The sequence below is a fragment of the Takifugu rubripes genome, chromosome 11 (genome assembly GCF_901000725.2).
Source record: "Takifugu rubripes chromosome 11, fTakRub1.2, whole genome shotgun sequence".
NCBI lineage: Eukaryota > Metazoa > Chordata > Actinopteri > Tetraodontiformes > Tetraodontidae > Takifugu > Takifugu rubripes.
In genome coordinates, this window is record NC_042295.1 from 7,935,642 (window position 1) to 7,958,436 (window position 22,795).

Consider the following 22,795-nt stretch of genomic DNA (forward strand, 5'->3'; position numbering starts at 1 on the left):
GCCTCCTCGTTGCTATTACCACATGTCATGTGCATTTGATAGAAATCCTCCAATTGACATAGTTTCAAGCATCACTGAAGTGAATCTTTACTGGAATTACAGATTAAAAGAGACCCGATCGGCACAGAAAATACTGGAACCCGAGCAAACGACAATAATAAAGGTAATTAGATTGTGATACATTACGACTTTAACCAGAACATTATTGTACACAGCAGAATGCTGAATGCTGTTTCATGATCTCGACACAACATTGGGAAATTACAATATATTTTTGAGTTGCCATCCAGGACAAGGCAGAAACTATGTTGGTGCTAAAGAAAAAACAAACATAATTAGTAGTTCAGCAACAAGAATGTTCTGCTGGTGTGTTGCCAGTCCTGTTGCTGTGTTCCACTTGGCTTAAATGGTACTTTTGCAAATATGAGATCACTCTTGTTTAGTTGTGTGCAGGTGTGAGTAAACACTGTCTTTACCTCCCCAAAACTTTGCCAAGCTGCTATTTTCATCAAGAGTCTGCATCAAACTGACCAGAACAGCTTCATTAAGATGTGCTGATCCTTTGCAATTTTCCTGACATTTTAGAGGTAAACTCCTCAAACCGGGTCCAAACGCAGTTCAAGAGGGCAGTTTGCCATGATTACACGGTGGCAAGTGCCACGTAAACAAACCTGTTTCCTCTGCTTGCTGTTTTTAAACTATATCAAGCAACTGCAATCATATCCAATTTGCACTATATATTCTTCAACATTCACTTTATAGTACCAGTAAATTTTTTTTAGCTTTGTCTGATAAATCGGTGAAACAAGAGTACTGTGGTGTATTTTATATTCTTTCCCGGAACCTCTGCAGTCTATACGTGGTACCGCACCCATGGTTTACGTTCCAATCATGTGAGCCTAAAGAAGCAAGACTTAAAGGAACTATTACAATTGGCCATGAGTGAAATCTGCACATTCTCTAATTGTTTATTCCTCCTAATTTGCTGCACCAAATGCCAGAAATGACGGCTGCGTCCACCTATTGGCTGTACTGTAAAATGGGATCCGGGCCTGTGTGAAAATAGGGACATTTATCTTTGAATAATCTCAGCTCTACGCACGTGTAAAGAGGTCACTTTTAATGCAGCCCTTTTTATACGTGCGCTCCCCACAGTCACATTTCCTGAAGACCTAATTACTGTTAATGAAAGACAGTAAATTATCTATGTGCATGTCTAAATGAGTTAATCACTTGCTTATGCTGCCTTCTTTTATTCTCTCTAGATGTTAGCTAATTAATCACAGGATCTAATTGCTGCGGGCCAACCAGTCTCCTAGTGACCTGCTTTGCACAAAAACATTTTTTTTAATGTGAGCTAATCTTTACCTGTTTAACACTCAGCTTATGTTAAAGCAATGGGGTGGTGGGTGATGGATCCCATTATTTCTTTTAGCTTCAAACAGAATGAAGTTTTCTTTCATGATTTGAATTTGCTCAATTTCTGGTGCTAATGAAACCCTCCAGGAACCTTTTAGTACACAGTTTTCTTTACTAGATATATTCTCCCTGTTGGTACTTGTTGCTTTTTTCTTGGCAGTAATTCTCTCACTAATTATTTACAGCATATTTGGGGGGCGAGATCAGATACATTTTTATGATAAGGACGACACACAAGGGATTCTGTTTAATATCAACACAACCTGCCATCACATGCGAAGATGAATCACATTCTGCTCTTTTATAAAGTCTGTGAAGCTGTAGGTCGATGAAGGGCAATGCGATCTGCCGACTGCCTTCACCATGGAAATGGAGACCCCATGTGAAATCAGCTGTCTGCCGGCCCCCCGAGGACCGAATTGTCCTTCCCTGCCGTAGGCAGAGAAGGAAAGCAGCACTGGCAGAGCACGGCTGCTTCCTCAATGATGAAAACACTGATCATTAAAATGGCCAATAATATGCTACATTTACAAAAGCTAGCAGAGTTATGGATTTGGCCAATTTCAATCTGTGACTCTTGTACAGCAGGTCAGGACCTAGTTTATAACGTGCGTTAATTTTCTGGCACGGGAGGAAAACGTTCAACCTTTTGATTTCAGAATATGTCACTGGACCCAAGAACAAACTCTTAGATGCAAAGCCAGTGGCATTGAATCAAAGCTATCATAGTAAAGGCTTGCAACCTTCATGACTGGCACTCACCGGGATCCCAGCGAAGGGTGCGTGGTCACAGTTTTCTTGCCAGGAGCGATTCAGACTGATTACGAAATCCTGGAAAAAGGGATGCGTTTTGTTGAACACCGAGAATCCGATGATGTTGACCCGTTGGTCCGCTACGTCGTCCAGCTGGAGTAGGGAGAATTCCTGCAAACGGGAGGAAAACAGTCGATGCTGCTGATTTCTACGGTAACACATATTCTAGCATTATCTACTGCCACAAACTAGAAAATCTAATATTGAATTACTGTCAAAGTGAAACGTGTTAATATCCAATTTACTCGGATTCATTTACTTTCCATTAAGTCTCATTATTCCAGATGATTACCATGAAAAAGCTGCACCAGCGCTTGACTGTGCATCACGGTACCGACCCGTGCATTACACCACAGGTCATTTGCAGAGTCTGACACACAGGTCATTATATGACTCCTGGATTGTAATGCTTAAGAGTGTGAATGAGAATGAGTGTGAAACACAGGCAGATAGACAGAGAGAGCCTGGGGCATTAGCAGAGGAAATGGGAAAAACATGAAAACAGATGGATAATTGCACGAATGAGATAATAACCCACATTGCCATGCAGCATACTGATACGCTCCAGGTTGCAGGAGGAAAAAAATACAGATATTTGTTATTTTACTATTTTCCCCGAGGGACAAGGAAGGTTTTTTTTCCCTGTGTCTGGGTGACAGACGGAGAGTTGCGAGATACTGGTGAGGAACGGCAGAAGGACAGGAGACAGGGGCGTGACGGGGATGGACATCACCTGAAGGTTAATAGGGGTGTCAGAACCTTGCTCCCCCTGAGGTGGAAGCCTTCGCCTGGCTGTTGCGCCACCTAGCTTATGGCAGCCCGATCGAGCCCGAGCACCTGTCTGCCTGTCACTAATGCCAGGAAATCTGAAGATAAGGATGGGGGGGGGGGGGGGTTCGAGGGGATGCTGAGGGCTAAAGCGAGATAAGATCAAAGTCTTAAGATGTGGGGGAAGCCTACTAACACCAATGTGGACGCAGAGGAGCAAAACTTAAAATTGAGTGTGCAAATGAGTTGTTTTCAGATTCTGACTGAAGGTGCAGAGGGGGGTAGAGACCTCTGCAGAGTCTTTGTTTACGTGAAAATGGTTGAGGTTAAAGGTCAAACAGAGGTTACTTCTACCTGTAGGCCTGTTTATGCACTGCATTTTAAGATGGGCTCGTATTAACATTCTGCTGAAGTCATCGGTGTAGATTATAGCCAAGTTGGGACAGTTGGGAAGGTAGAAATGGTTGCTGCAACAGTGCACATCGCTGATGCGACTGAGTGACCAAATCACTGGGAGACCTGTCAAAGGGTTTAGGTCCCACTGATGCCTCAGCAGAAGAAGAAAATGATGGAAAATTTCATCAGTATCAGAAAATTGGAGGGGGTGAAAGAGGCTAAATAGATAATGGAAACTTCAAAAAACCCAACAAAAAGGTCAGAATGAAATAACACAAACGAGCAGGAAAAAGTCGCAGACTAGGATCAGAGAGTCAGTTAAGATGAGACCAGTGAGAGGGTGAAGGCACTGAGATGAACTCAGCGCTGCGGAGGGCAGAATTAATGTGGGAAGGGGAAAAAAGGAAGTGTTTAAACAGGACTGCTGATAAAGGTTATAAATCATCATTTGTCTACATTCAGTGGTGAATGTTAAATGATCCTAATTACTAGGTGATTTGTCCTGGCCAGAGTATGTCGGAAAGGTCAGTATGGATGTGTGCTGTGAGTTTGCTCCCTGTAGGGGTAACTGACATGACCACAGACAGATATTAAATATCCTATAATATAGGATCTTTATCTATATAAACAGGTAATAATAGAATTAAAGCAGAAATACCACTGAACCCCCATTCCAACTGCTTGTGTTAACAAGCCAGGAGGAATTTCAAATTCAACAATATTATTCTCCAATGTGTCAAACACCTACAGCAATGTTTAACTTTCTAATTCCCGAGCATGACATTAAACATTCCAGCTTTTCTCCTCTCAGATCATTTGGAATCTCTTGGGGAGCCAGAGAGCCTTTTGGGACTGGCCATATAATTACCGGCTAAGTGTGTTTCAATTGATCTTTAGAGGCAGATTCAAGCAAATGAGCCCATCGTTACACATGCTCCTTAAAAGTGCCTGTATGCACGCATGCATGTGTGCTGACACGCATAGAGCACATGTGCGCGTCCACACACAGGCCACTGGATACCTTATAATTGAGCAACACATGCAAGAGAAGACCAAGGTCATCAAAACATCCCTAGGCTGTGTCTAGAGAAAACTAATGGGCTTCGTTGTTGACTTTCAGGGCACACACACACACACACACACACACACGCACGCACACACACTCATTTCTATTTTTGCAAGGACTTTCATAAAAGTAATACACTTTCCAGGGCCTTACCCTAATTATCCCAACTAACTACCCAACCCCAAGCTTGACCTAAACTCAATATCAACGTCAACCTTCGAAGCATGTCTTTCCCATCAAACAGTCCTTTGAAGTTATGAGCACCAGCAAAATAGCCCTACTTTTCCAGTAGAATGAGGATTTGTATGTAGTATATGTTGTAGGTGTGAACATACACACACACAAACACACCAAAGCGATGGAGAAACCAACTGTCACAATTGGAGGGGTGGATGGAGGGGGGGGTGGAGTGATGGGAAAATAGACAGAGCGAAACAGGGAAAAGGTGAAGGATTTCTGGAGCTGAGCATTTAAAAAGCACTGACACAGACAGGTAGGGCAACAGAGCGCAGATGTGTGTGTGGGTGGGGATGTACAGGGGTCCCTAGACATTAGCTGTCACCTAAAGATCAATCAGCCGATGCTCCGAGCAACAAACCCTCTTCTTTAATTTTCCTTCCATTGTTGATATTCACTGGTTTTGTTGCGCTCTTCCCATAATGGACCTTTCACGCATACACACAGTCCAGAAAGCCCCATGGTACGATCAGTTGGGGGTTGTTATAATGTAGACAGTGTGAGCAGTGAATAATGAGATCCCAGGAGGACCTGCTGCTGATAGCGGGATACCCTGTCATGAACTCAAACCCATAGCAACCCCCCCCCCCCCACACACACACACACACACACACACACAAACACAAACACCCAGCCCCACCCAACACTGCCTATTTCAGTTCCTCTCTCAGATTCACACAGACATGCTCTTATTTCTTAGCAGTGGCGTAAGCCACAGCAAATCCACCACACTAAAGAGGATATTAAGATAAAGTAGAAAACAAAAATCCAGCAGCCTTTTTTCTCCTACGATGGCGTCTCGCTGAACAGGATAAAAGATTTTGAGATTATAGTGACCGCCTTGGCCAAACTTCAATAGAATCAGGCTGGATCTCTGCTGTACACACGTTACAACATCCTGTAACAAGAAAACTCATCTCTGTGCAAGAATGGCTCATCTGTTAATCCTTTATGTTTGGAATTTTTAGATGGGATGGAGGGTTTAACAGTGTCTATCAATGCTGTGCAGGGACTCTCAGGGCTCTTCTTCCTAAAACCACCAAAACTCATGGAAATGTATAATAAGAGAATATTTTTGTCCCTATGTAAGTCGCAAATGACCCAACGGCAGAACTATGTAGCTGCACTAGATTTGTTCGTCTAGCACACAGTAATATGAAGTTGTGTTTGATTACAGCTAATGGATCGAACTCTTTCTGCAATCCAAACAATAACTGCAGCTAAATGCTTCAGCCTGTTCGCCCCCGATGTTTGCCGGTCTGCTAGCAAACAGGATTTCATGCTGCTGGAAATGGTGATTGCACCGAAACACAAAAGCTTTGAAATATAAACATGGGGACACAGACAGCTAAACATGAGGGACACAGACAGCTAAACATGAGGGACACAGACAGCTAAACATGGGGGCCACAGACAGCTCAGTGGGTCGTGAATGGCCGGTCTGCTCCGCGCCACAGCTCAGGCACGCCGCCCCGGGACACGTGCTGCATGCTTTTCACCATTTTCTGTGAATTGCTTTTCATTCATTAATGATGCTTCCTTCTCAAGAAGAGGAAACATTTAACAGGATTTGGGCGTTCTGGCTGGCTGTCGCCCTGCAGATGAATGAAGCCGCACGCCGACGACGCTCTCACAGCTGGATTGTTCGTCTGTTTTTGGCAGCGAGTCATTCTGTGTCAGGGGTACAAACTGGGGCTGAGCTCTAAAGCCGCCTGCAGCCTCTTAATTACGTTCTGGAAGCGGAAAGGGAGGAGAAGTGATGAGAGAATTACAAAATATCACGCCTAGGTAAAAAATGTAAATGATTTATTAAATTTTCTCTTCCCAATATTGCACACAAGAGCTCACTTCAGTGCCACGTTGAGTTTTATTAACTCCCACCTTCTCTGCATTTCTACAAATCTCCATAAATTTCCCTCTAATTTAATGCAACTTGTAATAAACATTATCATCATACATACAGTATGTCTCATAACACCATGTTCACATGAAATATGAAGTCACACAATTTATCCAATTTTCCACAGAATCACGTCCAACCTGCAACAGCAACCATGCAATTGTGAGGCAACGACTTTGGACGAGAACCTTTACTCCAGGTTTGGAGCCCACCAGCTTCTCTTATATGAAGAATAATGTCTTTTCCAATAAGCTAATTGTTCAAATCCCAGCAGAAGCATTGAGGAAGGAATGTTTAAAACTTTTTACATGGTACTCATAATATTTTTTATCTAGTGGTTTTTCCTCAAAGACCACCCTAGATTAGCAGGGATTCTCCTGATTACACTGTAAGAAAACAGAAAAGTAAAATGCGGATGTATGGGAAGCAGGTTGTAACATGATTTTGTTTTATAATTTGCTTTGTTGTAAAATAACACTGACTTCAGCTTTAATAATAAGGGAGAACCGGCTGTGACAGCCTCAACACTGTTTCTGTGAACTGACAATAGAAATGGGCTCTCTCGGGTCTTTTGTCCTACAATAAAAGAGATTTAGAAGCGCCGAGCGGATTTACTTTTGCATGTTGTTTCTGCCTTCTTCATAGTGTTTGCAGAGCTTGATACCAAACTTCTTCTGATGCTGGATTTATTTTGTTTATTGTGTCACTCAGCTTCTGTTTTATCTTCCTTTGCCCCATTCACTCTGAGCACAGGCAGCACATGTGCCCAGTGCTGGATCTAGTTCAGATTACGGGGCACAATTATTTGGAGCTCACAGGAATGAATGAATACAGTAGGGCTCTCATGTGGACTTCAGGGTACTGAAAAAGACATTCAGAGACCATCTATGGCACAGAATTGGCATAGATGCAGCTGCTCTATTCTGTTATTATCCTTCTTCTCTTTACTTGGCATCCCACAATGCCTTTCACCTCAGTCAGCAGATGGCAGAAATTTCCCAAGTCCTTCCTTGCGTACTTAGTATTGAGACGCTCCCTCTCATCTCTAATGAGCGAAGATGAGGACTCGTGATTTGGACTTCGTCACCAGCCTGTCTCAGGCTGTATGGCCAAAGCCTGGAATACACCTTAGGCTTTTAATTGTTCTGTCTCTGGGGACTTCATAAATCTTACAAAATGAATTGTTGGATGTTCTAATTACAAGTCGATAACAGACTGCATGTGCCTCCATGACAGAAAGAAATTAAACCGCAGCGTATCGTTTATTTCACAGTCAATCACTAATGTCTCTATCGAGCGTGTTCAACTTCACTGGCTGCGCTTGATCTTCTATCGAGCGTCCTATCTGGATTTCATTGTTTGTTGGAGTGATAATCAGAGTATAAATAGAGTCATGCGCTTCAATTAGAATGAAAGCTCCATCAGGCTGATTAAAACAGCAAAGAGCTGGGCGTCGTCTTCGCTTCACACGGCTCTAATCAACATCCTGTCTGCAAATTAGATGAAAAAAATAAGAATAAAAGCCTGTATCCAAAGTCACATGTGTATGTTAAAGCACACAATTAAACACATGTTGATGAAGAAGAGCCAATACGCCAGGGGGGTGACCATCAAATGGGCGCTCTGTCATGTTTTCACAGCTGGATAGGATTTAAAGTGATGAAAGATGACTTTGCATGTCTAATTACTTAATCAGGAATTAACAGCTTAATAACAGCAGGACATCTGCAGCCTCAGCCATTTAAAATTCAAATGAAATAACTTGACTTGAATACGGCGACTGTGGTGGTAAAGGCATTAGTCATTGTTCAATCGCTAAAAGGAGAATAAGAGCATAAAAGAAGATTGGGGGGCAAAAAGCTGGAAGGAAGGTATGTAGTCAGCAAGCAATATAAACTTTCCAGAGAAGAACCCCACAGTAAGCTGCAACCAAAGCCCTGGGATTTAGAAGATAATAGGCTGTAATGCAATTGTCAACACTGAGTCATGCAGACATGTGCTTTAGAAGGGGAGCCGCTGGTAACGAGACGGACCCGGAGTAATCAATACTGCACAACTCCTCACACGTACAGAAGAGGAGAAGGCTGAGAGGTGGGAGAATCAGCTAAACGCTTTACACCCCATCACTGCATGTAAGATTAAAAGACACCAAGGAACTGAAGAGATTTATGATTTTGATGTAAATTTCTTTTCTTGTAGGATTTAGTCTGCTTGTATGACAACTTCATTCACCTTTAAAACAGTTAAAAAAAACCCTTTCTATTATGTTTTCTATTTTTAGTGCGTCGTCAACCCTAATGCATATGATATTTTTCAGAACATGAAGAGACCTCATGTCTCAACTTGTTAACCTTCTGAATTAGCCATGAAGGATTAATGTGTGGGCCTCATGAATAATGAATAATGTTAGAGCCTGCGATTAAAAAAACACCAGAACAGTCTACTTCTATGAATTTAGATGTCCATTTGCAGAATTAAGAATTTCACATCCATTTTCTTGGGATGAAAATGTGCACATGACAGGTTTAAACAGAGTTTTAGGAATTTATAACCAACCCAAGTGCTCAAGTACTGAGAAGTAAGGGTTAGATGGACAGGGCTGTAAAGTGAGCCGTCCCCCACCGAGTCCACCTGTGGAAGTGAAGACAGAAGGAAAGTGTGTCTCGTCGTGTTTGTGCCCACTTAAAAGCTGATCTAAGCATAAATGCAAATAACTGCACAAGGTTAACGCCTCCTCAAGCCCTTTTTAGTCACCAAGTTTGTGGAGCTCTTTGTTCCTAATGTTGCCTTCACACCTGCTACATCAAGTGCCATTATAACTGTTCTTCTTCTGCTGATCCACCACTGTGATGTCGACAGACTAGCTAACTGGTCTGGCTCCTGGAAGTCTTCATCATGACCACAGGAGTCTACCATTTTGACTCTGGCTCTGACACTGTCCCCAGCACAGACATTACTCAAAATGACGACAGCGACCTGGTCACGGTGATCCGTGTCACTTGATCGTACCCGCCTAAATGGCTGTTAGATGTTGGACTGTCTCAGGAACACCTATGCACAACCACACACTCTGTTTCCGTTGCACACAATGTTCTCCTCTTCATTCCCCTGCAGATAAAGGATCCATTCCAGATCACTCAGGACTCTTTAAGATGAATCATCGCTTATTTCTTGGTTGTCTCCTTCTTGACAGAGTCTCACTTGTCCTTGATCTAATTTCTGCCTCTTAGCCTAAGATCTCAGGGTGCAGAAAGGGAGAAGACACCCTCCAGGTATTCTGAGGAACTTTTCTGGCCTGGTTATCATACCTGACACTGGTAGTTTTATAAAAGGTAGTTAAAATCATACACAAGAGCTACACCATCACAGTAGATGCACTAAGGACTGGAGAAGCTGCAGAAAGACTGTTGCTCTCAGCAGACAGATAGAAACAAGAGGTTAGTAATCTTAGAACTGCTGGCTGAGGAAAAGTGGGCAGATCAGCAGGGCAGTGAATAAGTGAAAAATGCAGACTGTCACTCTAAAGAGCTTGAGAGAAGAACTCTGACTGAGAGCAATCAAGACGGCAGCAGCTCAACTGTAGATGAGGACTTCAGACAAGTTAATGAAGCAGCAGACTGACGGGCATGCAGGTAAGAGCTTAGTGAAACAGAGCCCCACACAAAAGGAGGCAGCAAGAGGGAAAAGAAGTGTTCTTTAGGAACTGCACGGTGTGAGAGTGTGGATGGTGTGTTACGCCGGTGACTTGCCCTAGGAGCATTAGTGCCCCACGCCCAGAGCCTGCTGGGATGCCTCCAGCAGCCCATACAGCTCTAATGAAGAATAAATGGCAACTGAAGGAAAAGGGAGGGATGGATGGACAGAGGAGAAATGGATTGATGCAGTCTCAAGAAGAAGTGGAGGAGTACTTTAACAGAGAGTGAAAGAATGGAGCATTTTTGGTGATTGTTAACTCAGCCACTCTGAGCTACTCCCACCGACTGCTGCCGTTGCTGTTCAGTTTTATTATTGGATTTAGCAGCGTAAAAAGTCTGTAAAACTTAGGATGGGGGATGTTCTATAGGGTGAGGGGGTGAGTGGGTGACATTTGTAATGTAAAGTGCTGTGAGTGAGTAGAATAGAGCCCATTGCATTCTCTTTGCATTGCATTTTCTTAAGCGAGCATTAATGAATCTTCATGAACTAGTGAAGACATGAACATCCATTTACTGTACACATCAGAATACACAAGTGCATCATTAAGCAATTATGAGTTATTATGATATCTTTGTGATATCACCACAGCCATAAAGCATTTGTCTAGGGCTGAGTTCACAGCAAGAAAAAAGTATTATCATGTAGTTTGAAGTAAAATAAGTTGTTATAAAATGCCCATTATTTAGTAAAACACACTTGACATGACGGCAGCGTTTATATGCAGTTGTAACCATCCACACAGCCTATTACCTTTTCTATTACTCAGCTGATTGATTCTCAAAAGTCTGTTTCCAAACAAGCAAATATGAACTTTGAATAATCTGTGTAGGGAATTAATTAAATCCCAATCATTTTCACAGTCACAGTGGCTGCCCTCTAAAGCAGTTTGACTGACAAGACTTTGGTTTAACTCCTCTGCACCGCACTTGTGCAAGATGGAGGCTAAAGCTGATGTCTCTTCCTCGCTCTCATTCTCTCTCTTTCAGTATATTCCCTTCCTTCATTCATTCGCTCACATTCAAGCCTGAACAATAAACTTCTGAAATTGAGTTCACTATCATTCAGACAATATTGATATCAATGCCAGACACACCTACAGATAAACAGAGAGTGGAGAGATGGAATGATGCAGGTGTTGTAATAAACAGAACAGAAGTACCAATAAAAGTAGTGAAATGAGAAGGGCGTATAAGGGCAGGTGACTATTATCCAGCAACTTTTATCTAGTCTTGACCAGGAAGCCTGATTTTGCCTCCGGAAAATAAATACATTTTTTTTAAAAAGAGTATGTTTGTGCAGGTCAGTGAGGCAAGAATACATTTCATCTGTTCTTCTGAGGCACATTTAATTATAAAGCATTTTATCGTTTGACGGTGCTGGGAGGGATAATTAGAAGCACGGAGCATGTCGAGTCCAGAACCCCAGCAGGCCGTGAACAAATGGCAGAGCCCAGCGGTGTTTGCAAAAGAATAGGGATTAACGGTCCAATATCGGCTTCTGCTGCGCTGCAGAGGTAAAAGCTGCCCCCCCACCCATCACTCACACAGACCTGCTCATCAGCTCTTACTTATAAACACAGAAGAGCAAATATGGGATTCAATCAATGTGTGAGGGAGGTCAAAATGAGAACCTACAAAAAAATCCCTGCATTTCCAGAGAACAGACAGACAGACAGACAGACAGACCGACAGACAGACAGAAAAGGCCTGGGTGTTAAGGGCGGGATGGAGAAATGGTCTGTTGCATGAGTCCAGATGTACACCGGTGTGTTTATCTGAGCTTTGTTGTTCAGGTGTGACGTTTTGGGGAGTGCTGGCGGATCTTTTGGGGCGAACATCCGCAACAGTAGATCACAGGGGAGGGCGGAGGGAAGAGGGAAGATAAACAAGCGCAAGGGCTTCCGTGGATGGGAGGTGGGAAGCAGGGGACCCGAACCAATGGCTCCGGCTCGCCGGAGATGGGAAAATATGTCAGCTGCGCATGTCGTGTCACAGAGCGTTTCCGTTTCGTGCGCATGCAAACATGCACGGAAGCGAGCGAGGCGCCCATCTAGACTCGGAACGACATCACGGAGCGAGGCTCTGCTGGGCCCGATCTCATGGTCGCGTAACCTTCAAACGACATTAGGCACACTGTCAACACATGATGAGTCACTGCCAGCTTGATGTGATTTATTCAGTCCCGCTGAGCAGCTTGGATACAAATAACTCAGATAGGATCTGCCGAGCAGCAGTGTCACGTGCTCCAGCGGTTCTTATCTACGTTAGTCTGGACATGCGAGCAATCCACTGCTGCACATGTACATTGGAGACACTCCCTCTCATTCATCGAACATAACTGTTCAAATACCTCTCTGTGCTGACCCAAGAGAACAGATTTCCAGAGATCTCACAATTAAAGGCCAGAATATTACCCACCAGCATTAAGAGGGCTTCATGGTAGGAGAGAAGAAAACAGCTCACAGAGCTGTATTGTATTTTCTCTGCAGAGGCCCTGTAATAAATGGACTGCTTCCCTAGATAGGAACGAACACATACGTAAACAAACACACACAATTAGGAAGAGCGCATTAGAGAAGACGATCAGAGACATACTTGGTGAATATCAGACCCACTGCAACACACAAGCGCAGTATGATGAGTTATCATGGCAGCCAGCTGAATATCCATCTCTCACATCAGATGAATCACGTCCACGCAGTACTGGGTATGACAAACAAACCGAACCCTAATGAAGCTCAAAAGCAGTCGAATCCACGAGCAAGCGTGATTAAAACCCAGAACCGACAGACGGACAGCTGAGTGCGGGCGCTGACGGGCGTCTCGAGATGATTCGGGGCGGAAAAAGATTAGTCAGAGGAGCATTGTGGCAGGTCATTAGTTAGGAGCGTCAGGAGGGGAGATAAATGAAGTGTCAGCACAGGCCGCAGACAAATGCAGTGGGAAACGGGAGGGAGAGGTGGCGTGTGTGTTGAAGATAATTATGCAAGATGCTTCCAAATAAATTCAACAAATGGCCCAGAAATGCAATTATGCATTACAGCAGCAGCAGTTGTGGTGCATTCATTCCTTTTTTTTAAGCTTGTATCGTATAGATGTTTTATTATGAATCCTTCATCTTACATTAAGCACATGAAGGTATGGGGCTGATTTAGAAATAACAGCAAAAATAAAAATGCAATCGAGGTAATCACGTATTTTGACTACATTAAGCACATATCTACTGTGTTTTCTGTACTTCTTCCCCATATAATGAGGGAAAAATGTTCCTGTAAATTATTAATGAGTCCTCATTATTATTCAGAATTCAACTCCAACTCAAAGAAGAAGTGAAACCCAGATCAGCTCCTACTGCAGCAATGAAATTTCTCTACATTAATCTAAATAACTCCACTTCTCCCATCATGTAATTATCACCATCTCAAAGCTGAGACCTCAAGACAGCTATTCAGATGGATTAGCTGCTCTTTTGATCAACTTCAGCAGGAATCTCAATTTTAAGTCTGGAGCCGGTGACGCTATCAGAAACTCAAAATTTACCTGAACTAAGCAACATTCTTCTCTGTGGAACTCTATGATATATGTAGCTGTGTTTCTATGGCAGCTAGTCAACAAACATTATCTGAGAAATGAATTTAGCATCTGCAGGCAGCCAAAAGAGGTTTTAGTTAATAAACAAACTCACTTTTCTTGAACTTTAAGCGATACTTCAATTGTCAAAGCTCTGATGACCTCACTTTTATCATTCATTCACTTAGGATGTAGTAAATGTACCAGTCAGAGGCCAAATTATGGAAAACCTTTTGCTAAAGGGCACAGGGTGAAGCATTAAGGTGATAAGTGTAGGCTTTGACTACGCTCAGAAAGGTTATTGTCCTCACAAAGATAAAGGAAATATCTTGACTGGAAAATCCACAACCATTAAAGAGCAAGAGCACGGAAGCCTGCGCTCAACACGACCGAGATGGAAGATGTTAATTTTGCTTGATTTCTGCTGTTGACTTAACATCTGATTTATATGTTGTTGCCTCAAATAAATAGAGTTACATGTTGCTTCATCTGTGTGTTATCAGGGCTGTGAAACGCCTTAACGAGGAAGACGCCTTATTCTTACTAAAGCAGTAATCTCCCAAACAAAATTAGTAGCTGATGAGAGTCTTGAGGAAGACAACTACAACAACAACAATCTGCTGGTGAACTTGATGGTTTCTGGTACAAGAAAAATAATTTGCATGTTTTTATAGAAAGATGTGAATCAGTTTTTCATTTCTGTGGAGGAAAAGCTTGAAAACCCATCTCTACATTTTAATGATCTTAGACTAAAGTCAAATCAAATAGACGTTTGACATCAAATTGTCATTGTTTAATACTAAATGACACAAGTATGTTTTTGCTTCCCCCCCACGTGGGAAACGCATTATGTCCAAGGCTTGCGGCGGCATGCTGGCCGGCCATTTTAGCGATGTTAGCTCTTTGACTAATGACAAAGCAATCACTGGGACAAAGGCCGTCTTTAAAGAAATGGTGTGGAGTGATTCAATGGAGGGGAGAAAAGCATGGTGGAGGGGCACCACAGTGGCCCCGCCGCTCTCATAAAACAGCTTGATATGAATCATCCCTGCAGGGCTATTACAGGCCATTGTTTTGAACCTCATTTATTTCAATTACGAGGGAACTTACAGATACAAAGTGCTATCTTTATGATAATGTCATCAGTTTCTGCAGTGTTCCAGCTAAATATGATTAACGGCGGGGCTGGGGTCAGTCCCACTACTGAGGTCTGCGGTGCTGCAGCTCATCTCATTTACTGTGTGTTACTAAATAACCTGAATGAAGCTTTGAGTGACAATATTCTATTAAAGGTGCTGTAGATTTTGTGTTTTTGGTGATTTCCTCTCCAGTCACCTTTTGCAGTGATCTACTTTAGGCAGATATGCGTCCTACCGCAGTGATTTATCGTGGCTCTCTCGACCCTTTGAATCATTAGAGTAATTAGAGAAATATCAGAGATGGTGATGTATTTCCTGCGTTTAGGATTTTCAGCTCACAGCTATTTCCAAATGAGCTGAATCTCCGCCAATTTAATAGGAAAAACAGTTATAAACGAGTGTATATTCATGTCACTTAATACAGATTTAGGGACATCAAGCTAAAAAGGGATTTGTCTATGATGAGAATAAGAAAACATTTATTAAACTTTACTAAACACGATTTACTAAATACGAGGGAAGAACACATAGTGGGTGAATTGCATAGTAATAATAACTTCAAAAACACAAATAAATACGTAATTTTTAAGAAGCTGGAATGCATTTCTTATTATGTGTATTTCTCCATCCTTCCCTTCTCACACTCTTGTGAAGCATCATCAACTGTGGTCCAGGTACGGTTCCCACTCCAAGTTCTCAACCTGTCAAGTACCTTCCCAACCTTCCCGGATGTGTACTTGTGTTTCTCATTCCACAAAGTACGCACCAGTCGGGGGCCAGTCTGGACTTGGCATAACTAGGTGTCCCACAATGCATTTCATTTCAGCCAATGGTGAAAAGTGTGTACTCCAAAGTACAAATGTCCAAGTAGGTAGTCCAGCACCTCACAAGACCTAATATGTAGCTTAGCTCCTGCTATTATTCACTTAATAAAATCAGCTAAATTGGTACAGATGAAAATAATGGTCACGATTTATTTATGCTACAGACTTGCAGTCAGAGTAGGCAACTGAACAGTGACCAAAGCCACTAAAACCTCAGCAGCACCAGTCTAGTCTGCAGTCACATGCAGTGAGGGAGAAAATGGACTTCACAGCCATGAAATTCTGCCATAAATCTTCTCTGTTTTATCACCAGTCTGCTCGACACTATCCATCCAATCATTCAAATCATTCATTCAAGTGCCGGCCACTAATTAAGTGCACTGTTTTATTACACGACAAGAGCAGCACATTAGAGCACTGATGCGCTCGCGTAGGTGTGAAATCTATATTACCTCTAAAGGGGCACAGCGTCTGCTTGCTTACCAGAGAGGTGAAGATGTATGTGTAGTAGACTGACAGCATTCCCAGTTCTGAGGCCTGTGGAGCAGAAAACATGAGTTCAGGGAGAGGAGGCATAAAAGAAATAGGCGGTAAGTACAGTACAAAAGGGATAGAAAGACAGATGTCAAAGAAACAGGCCTGGAGGGGGAGGGGGATCAGATGGCATAGAGACATGAGGGAAGAAAAGTGGTGAAGGCAGTATGCAGCTCTCTTAAACAGTCAGGTCCAATTCACATCCAGGTAAAAGGAGTCGGTCGTCCTCTGCCGACAACTCTGGTGCAGCCAATAATATCTGGGCTGAATTAGTATGCTGCACAGCACCCCCTCCTAATTTGATTAAATCAAAGTCACAGTGAGAAGCAGTCATGAAGGACAGCCTGAACTTTTTCATAGTTTTCATTTCATCAGTGTTATTAGTTAAAATTAAAACCAGCAGGACAGTGGTTTCCATATCTGCAGTGCACGTTATGATAAACAACAGAAAATGTAGATTTTATATTTAAAGTCTCTCCCCACTGATTTACTGTTTCATTTTAAAACATTACTTTTGCGCTATGGTCCAAGCAAAGATCCATTTATGTGTTTTAAATTCAACTTTTATGATTCTGCACTTTTTTTAAAGAGGTTTTTTTTGGTAAATATATAGTTTGATCCATAAAACATCTTCAACAGGTCCTGTATTTCACACACTGAGTAATATTCTAGAACAGTTATGGCTAAAAGTGCCGTCAGTTGTTGGTCAGTTAGCCTGTTTACAAGACCATGAAGGAATTTTTATCACTTTTGTGTTCTGTTTTGTTTTTTTATGTGCAAAGGTTAGAAAAAGACATTAATCATCTTAATGGGTATACATGCATCAGGGTATTAGTGAGAGATCTAGGGCTCCTAATCTGATTTCATATAATCAGATAACTACCATTGTCTGATAAAGAAAAAACATTATGCTGTTTACAGGATCACTTGAATCATCTGATAATCAGATAATGATCAGATTTTCATAGCCAGTAAAATAAGTAGCTGAAGAAAACCGTCCCCAGGGGCTCCACTTTAACTCAAAGCCTGATAGCTTTTTGATCCTGTCATTGTTGTGCTCAGTGTGTGCACGGCTGGTGGACATGGGCTCACTGTCCCATTCAGTTGCAACAGCAGCAAAGGCCTGAATGAACCAGATTACATTCAGAGCACTAACACTGCTGACCAACACCCTTTTAAAACATAAAGCCTCAGAGAATGAGACCTTTGTCTGAAGGGGTGGTTGATGTGAGATGTAAACAGGCATGGGTGTGTGTGTTTGTGTGGTTTGGGGGGGTGATTTTGCATGATGAAAGAATTCTGTCCCTTCAGACTGGCCGTGCATGATTATCATAATCAGAGAATGTCAAGTATGCCGGCAGGCAGCTTTGATATGTTTGGCAACTCCAGATTAGTCAACGGACAGCCGACTTCCGCCACTCCGCTGCAAGAGTGTCTCCTGACAGACAGGCGGACATGTAAAAGAGACAAAAGTTTAAGCCAGACGTGGATGAAGGTGTGAGAAATCCAATTTGAAAACCACTCCTCAGCATCTCACACGACAGGGAAAAGAGCAGCTGAAGGGACAGAAAGGGGATGGCAAAAGAGGAAAAAGCAAGAAGTCCCACTGTGGACTGCCACTCTGTTGCCGAGTGCTGCCAGGGTTGTCATGGTGACTGAACACTTGATTGAAGTCAGAGATTGGGAGTATATTGAGACTATAAGAGAGAGGGGGAGAAAGAGAGCGAGAAAAGGGACGATGCTTCTCTTTCTGTCCATCTCCTCCCCTCATTCACTTCACTAAAGTCTCTCCCTCTCTCTCTTTCTCTCCTTCTTTCTCCAATTATTGTCAGAATGTGTCTAGTGGGCCATCCATCCTGATCTAGAAATAATGAGCTGTGTATTAATAAATAAGAGACCATATGCTGCAGCCAAACATTGCTGCCTCCACGCCTACTGATGTTATTGATACCTTAAAGGCTCTTCATAAACACAAGCAGATACTTATATGTCCTGATTGAGTTTGAGTCCAAGAATTCAGGTGTTTTATGCTCCCAATCAACTCCGGAGATACGCGTCCTGCCTTCAGCCCAAACCTGCTGAAGCTTTTGACCACAAAGTTGGCATTTGGCTACTTTTATGAGACAGAAAATCAACACATATGAGAGCCGACCACCTGACTGGGGACTGCAGGCTCAGATGAAAACGTGCTCCTGAGTTAATGAAGTGACTTGTGGACATCAGATAGGTGCATCCCACTGAGCGCCGGGTGAATTTGGAAATCTTTAAATCTGAAATAAACCTCTGGGCCTCACATTTTTAGCTGGCGATACGGATAAGCACAGGAAACGGAAGCACAGGCTGCATTCATAGTTGCATTTTGCTGCGTGTTGATGTGAAAGACCAAGAGATATAATGAATTAAAATTGAAGGATCGTTCCACTTCATTAGCTTGGAACGCAAACATTAGAACACACTCCAGTCACTTGTAATTTCAATAAATGTGACTGCTTTCCAAATTAATTAAAGACTTTGTATACAGACTTTGACTTCATGCATATAATTGTTGCAAAATGTTTGATAAATATAATTAACTGAATTATCCTTTAATTTTACATGTCTGTTTCTTTGTGTCCACCGTGAAATTGACACTGAATATTCCTTTGGTGTGCGAAAACAGGGAAAAAAGCCAATGTGTTGTGGCTGTTTTGCAGCCTCCACATCAGGGGAAATATGCCGCCTCTCTCCTGTGGTTAAAATCTGACCAACCAGCTTCTCCGCAGACGCGTACAATTAATTTCAACGCTGAACAGTTTAGCCTCTGGCGGTTTCAGATACGTCTGACTTGAAATGTATGAGCGTTATGAAAATGTTAATTTTTCGGCACATAAACATAAAAAGTTGTCAGAGCATAAATGACGCAGCTGCTATAAGAAGCACACTGACCCGCTCCAGAATAATATGTGACATGGTGGTGTTGGCGTCTACTACGATGGTGGCCGTCTTGTCGTCTCGTATCTCCTTCAGCACAGGGGTGGGGTCCTGGCTGTCATCGAGCATGCGCACCGACAGCGTCTCCTTTGAGATGAGGAACCGCCGGAGGAGCTGCTCCAGGTTCAGAAGGCCTGTTGGTGCATTAAATATTAAAAAGCAAAGAAATATGACTTTAGAATGAAGGACTGTTTAAAACAGGTGGATCGTCACAGAAACAGCAACACGTGAAGTCAAATAGTATATTTGTCCTGACCCTGCAGAGCTGATGACCAATGAGCTGTTACAGAGAACAATCAGCAGATTTGCACACACAAAGCCCAGAATCAGAGGAACCCTGTCATCGACTTTCAAGGCCAACTTCCATCCAAATTTTAAGAAGACAGACAGGAAGTCCTAAAATGAGCTGCCATTTATTTAATTAAATCTGCACTTATTTATTATCCTGACAAAACATTATTGAAGCAGGAGACGTGAGGAGGGTTCAGCATCAACTGATAGAGCCAGTAGTGGAAGTGCTGGTTTTCTGTCTAACTATTATAGAGCACTCACTGGGAGCTCAAATGGAATAACATGCTATCAAACTGTGCCTTTTAAAATGGAGAAAAAAGTAATTTGTGTCTTGCTGTTTCAGCGGTTTTACCTGTACTGTAGCGCCAGTTACATTTCACAGCTTGTCGCTGTTCTCACTTGCTGGCAGCTGCACCGATCACCTAATCTCACATCCAGAGAGCAACTGAGCACATCCAGAGAGCAACTGAGCTGTGTGTACGGGGTCGTCTGTGGTTTGCACAGTGTGGTTTGTAGGAAAAATTTATTAATTGAGTTTTTCTTTAAATGCGCAGGTGAGGATCATGTGAAACCAGAAAGTCCAGCGCAGAGACAGGACAGGCCAAGTGCTCCAGCACAGAGCCATCAATATTAAAGGTTAGCTAGATTAATGCCTGTGGCTGCGTGCATGGTGCTTTTGGGCACAGCCACACCGCTCTCCCTGCCTCACCCTCAAAATATTCATGAATTGGCTACGCTCTATTAGTCTGTCACTGCTGCGGGTGATTTATGATACCAGCACAAGTGGACGAGCAACGGACACCAGGCTGCCAACGGCACACTGAACATGCGTGCCGCTGAGGATCCGTGGGGGGGGGGGCTGAAATCTGGACAGGCTGGAGCCAGAGTCAGATGGGCTTTCGCTGAAACCATTGTGGTGACCACACTAACGCAGGCACGATGCCATGTGCTGCATTTCCTGTTGAATAAATGGAGGCTGGGAGAGCTCAAATCAATAAGGTCACATCATTTCCTGGACCGGCTGCCTCTTGTAGCCAATGTTTATGCATATTTGTAGTGTGGTTACCTCTTCCATTAGCCCCACCGACACTGCTCACCTCTCCCACATATGCCCAAAAAGGCCCGGCTGTGTTTCATCTCCCCACCACCCTCATTTCATTACTCTTCTTTCCATTTCATTTCCTGTCCAGTTGCTTCTTATCCCGCTGACACAAAGTAAGAACCTCTTGACTGACCCACACAGCCAGAAGGGGACTTTTATCGGAAGTCTTATCCTTTAAAGCCACTGGGAGAGGAAAGGATAAAGTCTTTTGGTGAATTTTTACAGAAAAAAAGGAGACATAGCAGAAACTGGAGGGAAGATGTTACACAACTCATGTTAAAATACAGCTACAACATTGTGGGTCATTTGTGATTGTTGTCTTTACTGCATTTATGAAGATTTTATTACATAACCATTTGTACTATATGAAAGGTCTCCACACACTTAACCTTTAGTGACAGTCACATCTCTTAGATCACACTAGGAGCCACGGACCAGACTGCACACATGTCTGCTCAGTGACAATACTGTTATCGTTCTGATACTCTCTTTACCTCATTGGCTGTGCAGCTATTTTAATAGCAGCAGGATGCTATCTTTCAAGACACGCTTGCTCTAGCCTGATATTTATATTCTACACTGTTCTCTGAAGAGCTGCCGTGGTGAAAAACAGGATTCTGATGGGCACGCCCAGTCTGTTTAGACCTCTTCTCCGTAACCTTTGCAGGCACCATATGTCACATGGTGGCATGTTGGTGCGATGCTGCTTTTAGACAGTTTTGCTGATAACTCTCTTAGTTTGCTATCTTACTCACAGCCCTTACAGACTCTTTAACCACTCCTGTAGAGGCAGGGGACTGTGTAGGCCTCCCATCACTGATGCAAGAGCTACTGATGAGCACCATCCTGTTTGACTCCAGCAGAAGCCTCCCTCTGTGATTAAGAGATACACATGTACATGCTGACATCTCTCTTTAACATATAAATGTGGCGTTTTAAAGAACAAGCCTCTCCCTGAAGTCATGCAGGAATCAAACTGGGCTCTGAAAGCAGGTCTGAGATACAGCTACAGAAAGATAAAAGACTGGAACTGAGAATTAAGACAGACGGGATGGTCCACACTATCTCAGTGTGACCTCAGAGCTGCTAACGATTCAAGCCTTTATTTCACAGCCTCGTGCTGATCAGGAGAAGGGCTAGCAGAGGTCAGTCAAGGTCGCCAACCCTTTGTCTTGGGATTTGTAATTACGGCTTGTTAGACCGCAAGAGGGTGGGAACAGGCTGTGATTTGATCTCAGTTCCTATTTACAAACCACCCTCCTTCAAAGAGATTTGCGAGTTTCTTTTCAGGTCACTTAATTGAGCAGTGTCTTTTGAATTTGTTGAGCACCTTTTAATAAGAAGTTGACGGAAATAGCTGCCATCTCACTTACACAGGCTCATTCTGACCTTAGGCAGTGGTTTAACAGTATGACTGTCTGCAAAGTAGAGAACGGCCAGCATTAATTGCCAACATGCTACAGCTTTATTATGTGGAAGAGGATAAAGTATGATGTGTAATTTATTCAGGGCTGAAATTCTCAGGGGTGCTACGACAGCCCGAGTTCTCTATGGAAATGTGTCACAACACACTGATAAGCCCTGCACCTGTTTGCAACATGTGCAAACATTTCACATATGTTTAATGTCTTTACTCTGTTGACATGCAAGCTTTCTCTCCAGCTGTAACGAGGCGTTAACGCCGTACTTACAGTCGGCCTGTGCGCAGATGAGGCAGGTGGTGGTGCTGTTGAAGAAGGTGAGGAGGCCGGCCACGGCCAGGCTGATGTCTGTGTTGGTCGGTCGCAGGTCCAGAGTGGTGAAGCGGGGATAGTGAACCTTGAGGATGTCCTCTGGAGCCACCTTAACATAGGGCACCTGCACGGAGACACTGAGGTCAGCCTGTGTGGCTGCTTTTAATCGTTCTTTAAGACACTTTATCCCAGAGCAAGAACAGTTGTGCCTGTTTGGTTGACAGAGTGGTGATTTGAGAAAATTCTTTTTTTGGGTAAAATGAAACAGCTCTAATATAACAGCGCTTAGTCACAATAAGTATTATTCATCTTTACCTACACTGCTGTAATTTCTCCAT

General features: G+C 43.0%; 1 protein-coding gene across 3 annotated transcripts in view; it reads right to left on the reverse strand.

Moving 5' to 3' along the window:
• Positions 1 to 22,795, reverse strand: part of grik4 (glutamate receptor, ionotropic, kainate 4) — a 172,257-nt gene that overhangs the window by 37,197 nt on the left and 112,265 nt on the right. For all 3 annotated transcript variants that reach the window (XR_003889982.1, XM_029843704.1, XM_029843703.1), the window contains 4 exons: positions 22,416 to 22,581; positions 19,287 to 19,465; positions 16,311 to 16,364; positions 2,182 to 2,343 (listed from right to left, as the gene is read on the reverse strand). Coding sequence is in view for 2 of the 3 variants with exons in the window: in XM_029843704.1 (XP_029699564.1) it covers positions 2,182 to 2,343; positions 16,311 to 16,364; positions 19,287 to 19,465; positions 22,416 to 22,581 (561 nt within the window). In the remaining variant the exon portion in view is untranslated. The remainder of the gene's footprint in view (positions 1 to 2,181; positions 2,344 to 16,310; positions 16,365 to 19,286; positions 19,466 to 22,415; positions 22,582 to 22,795) is intronic.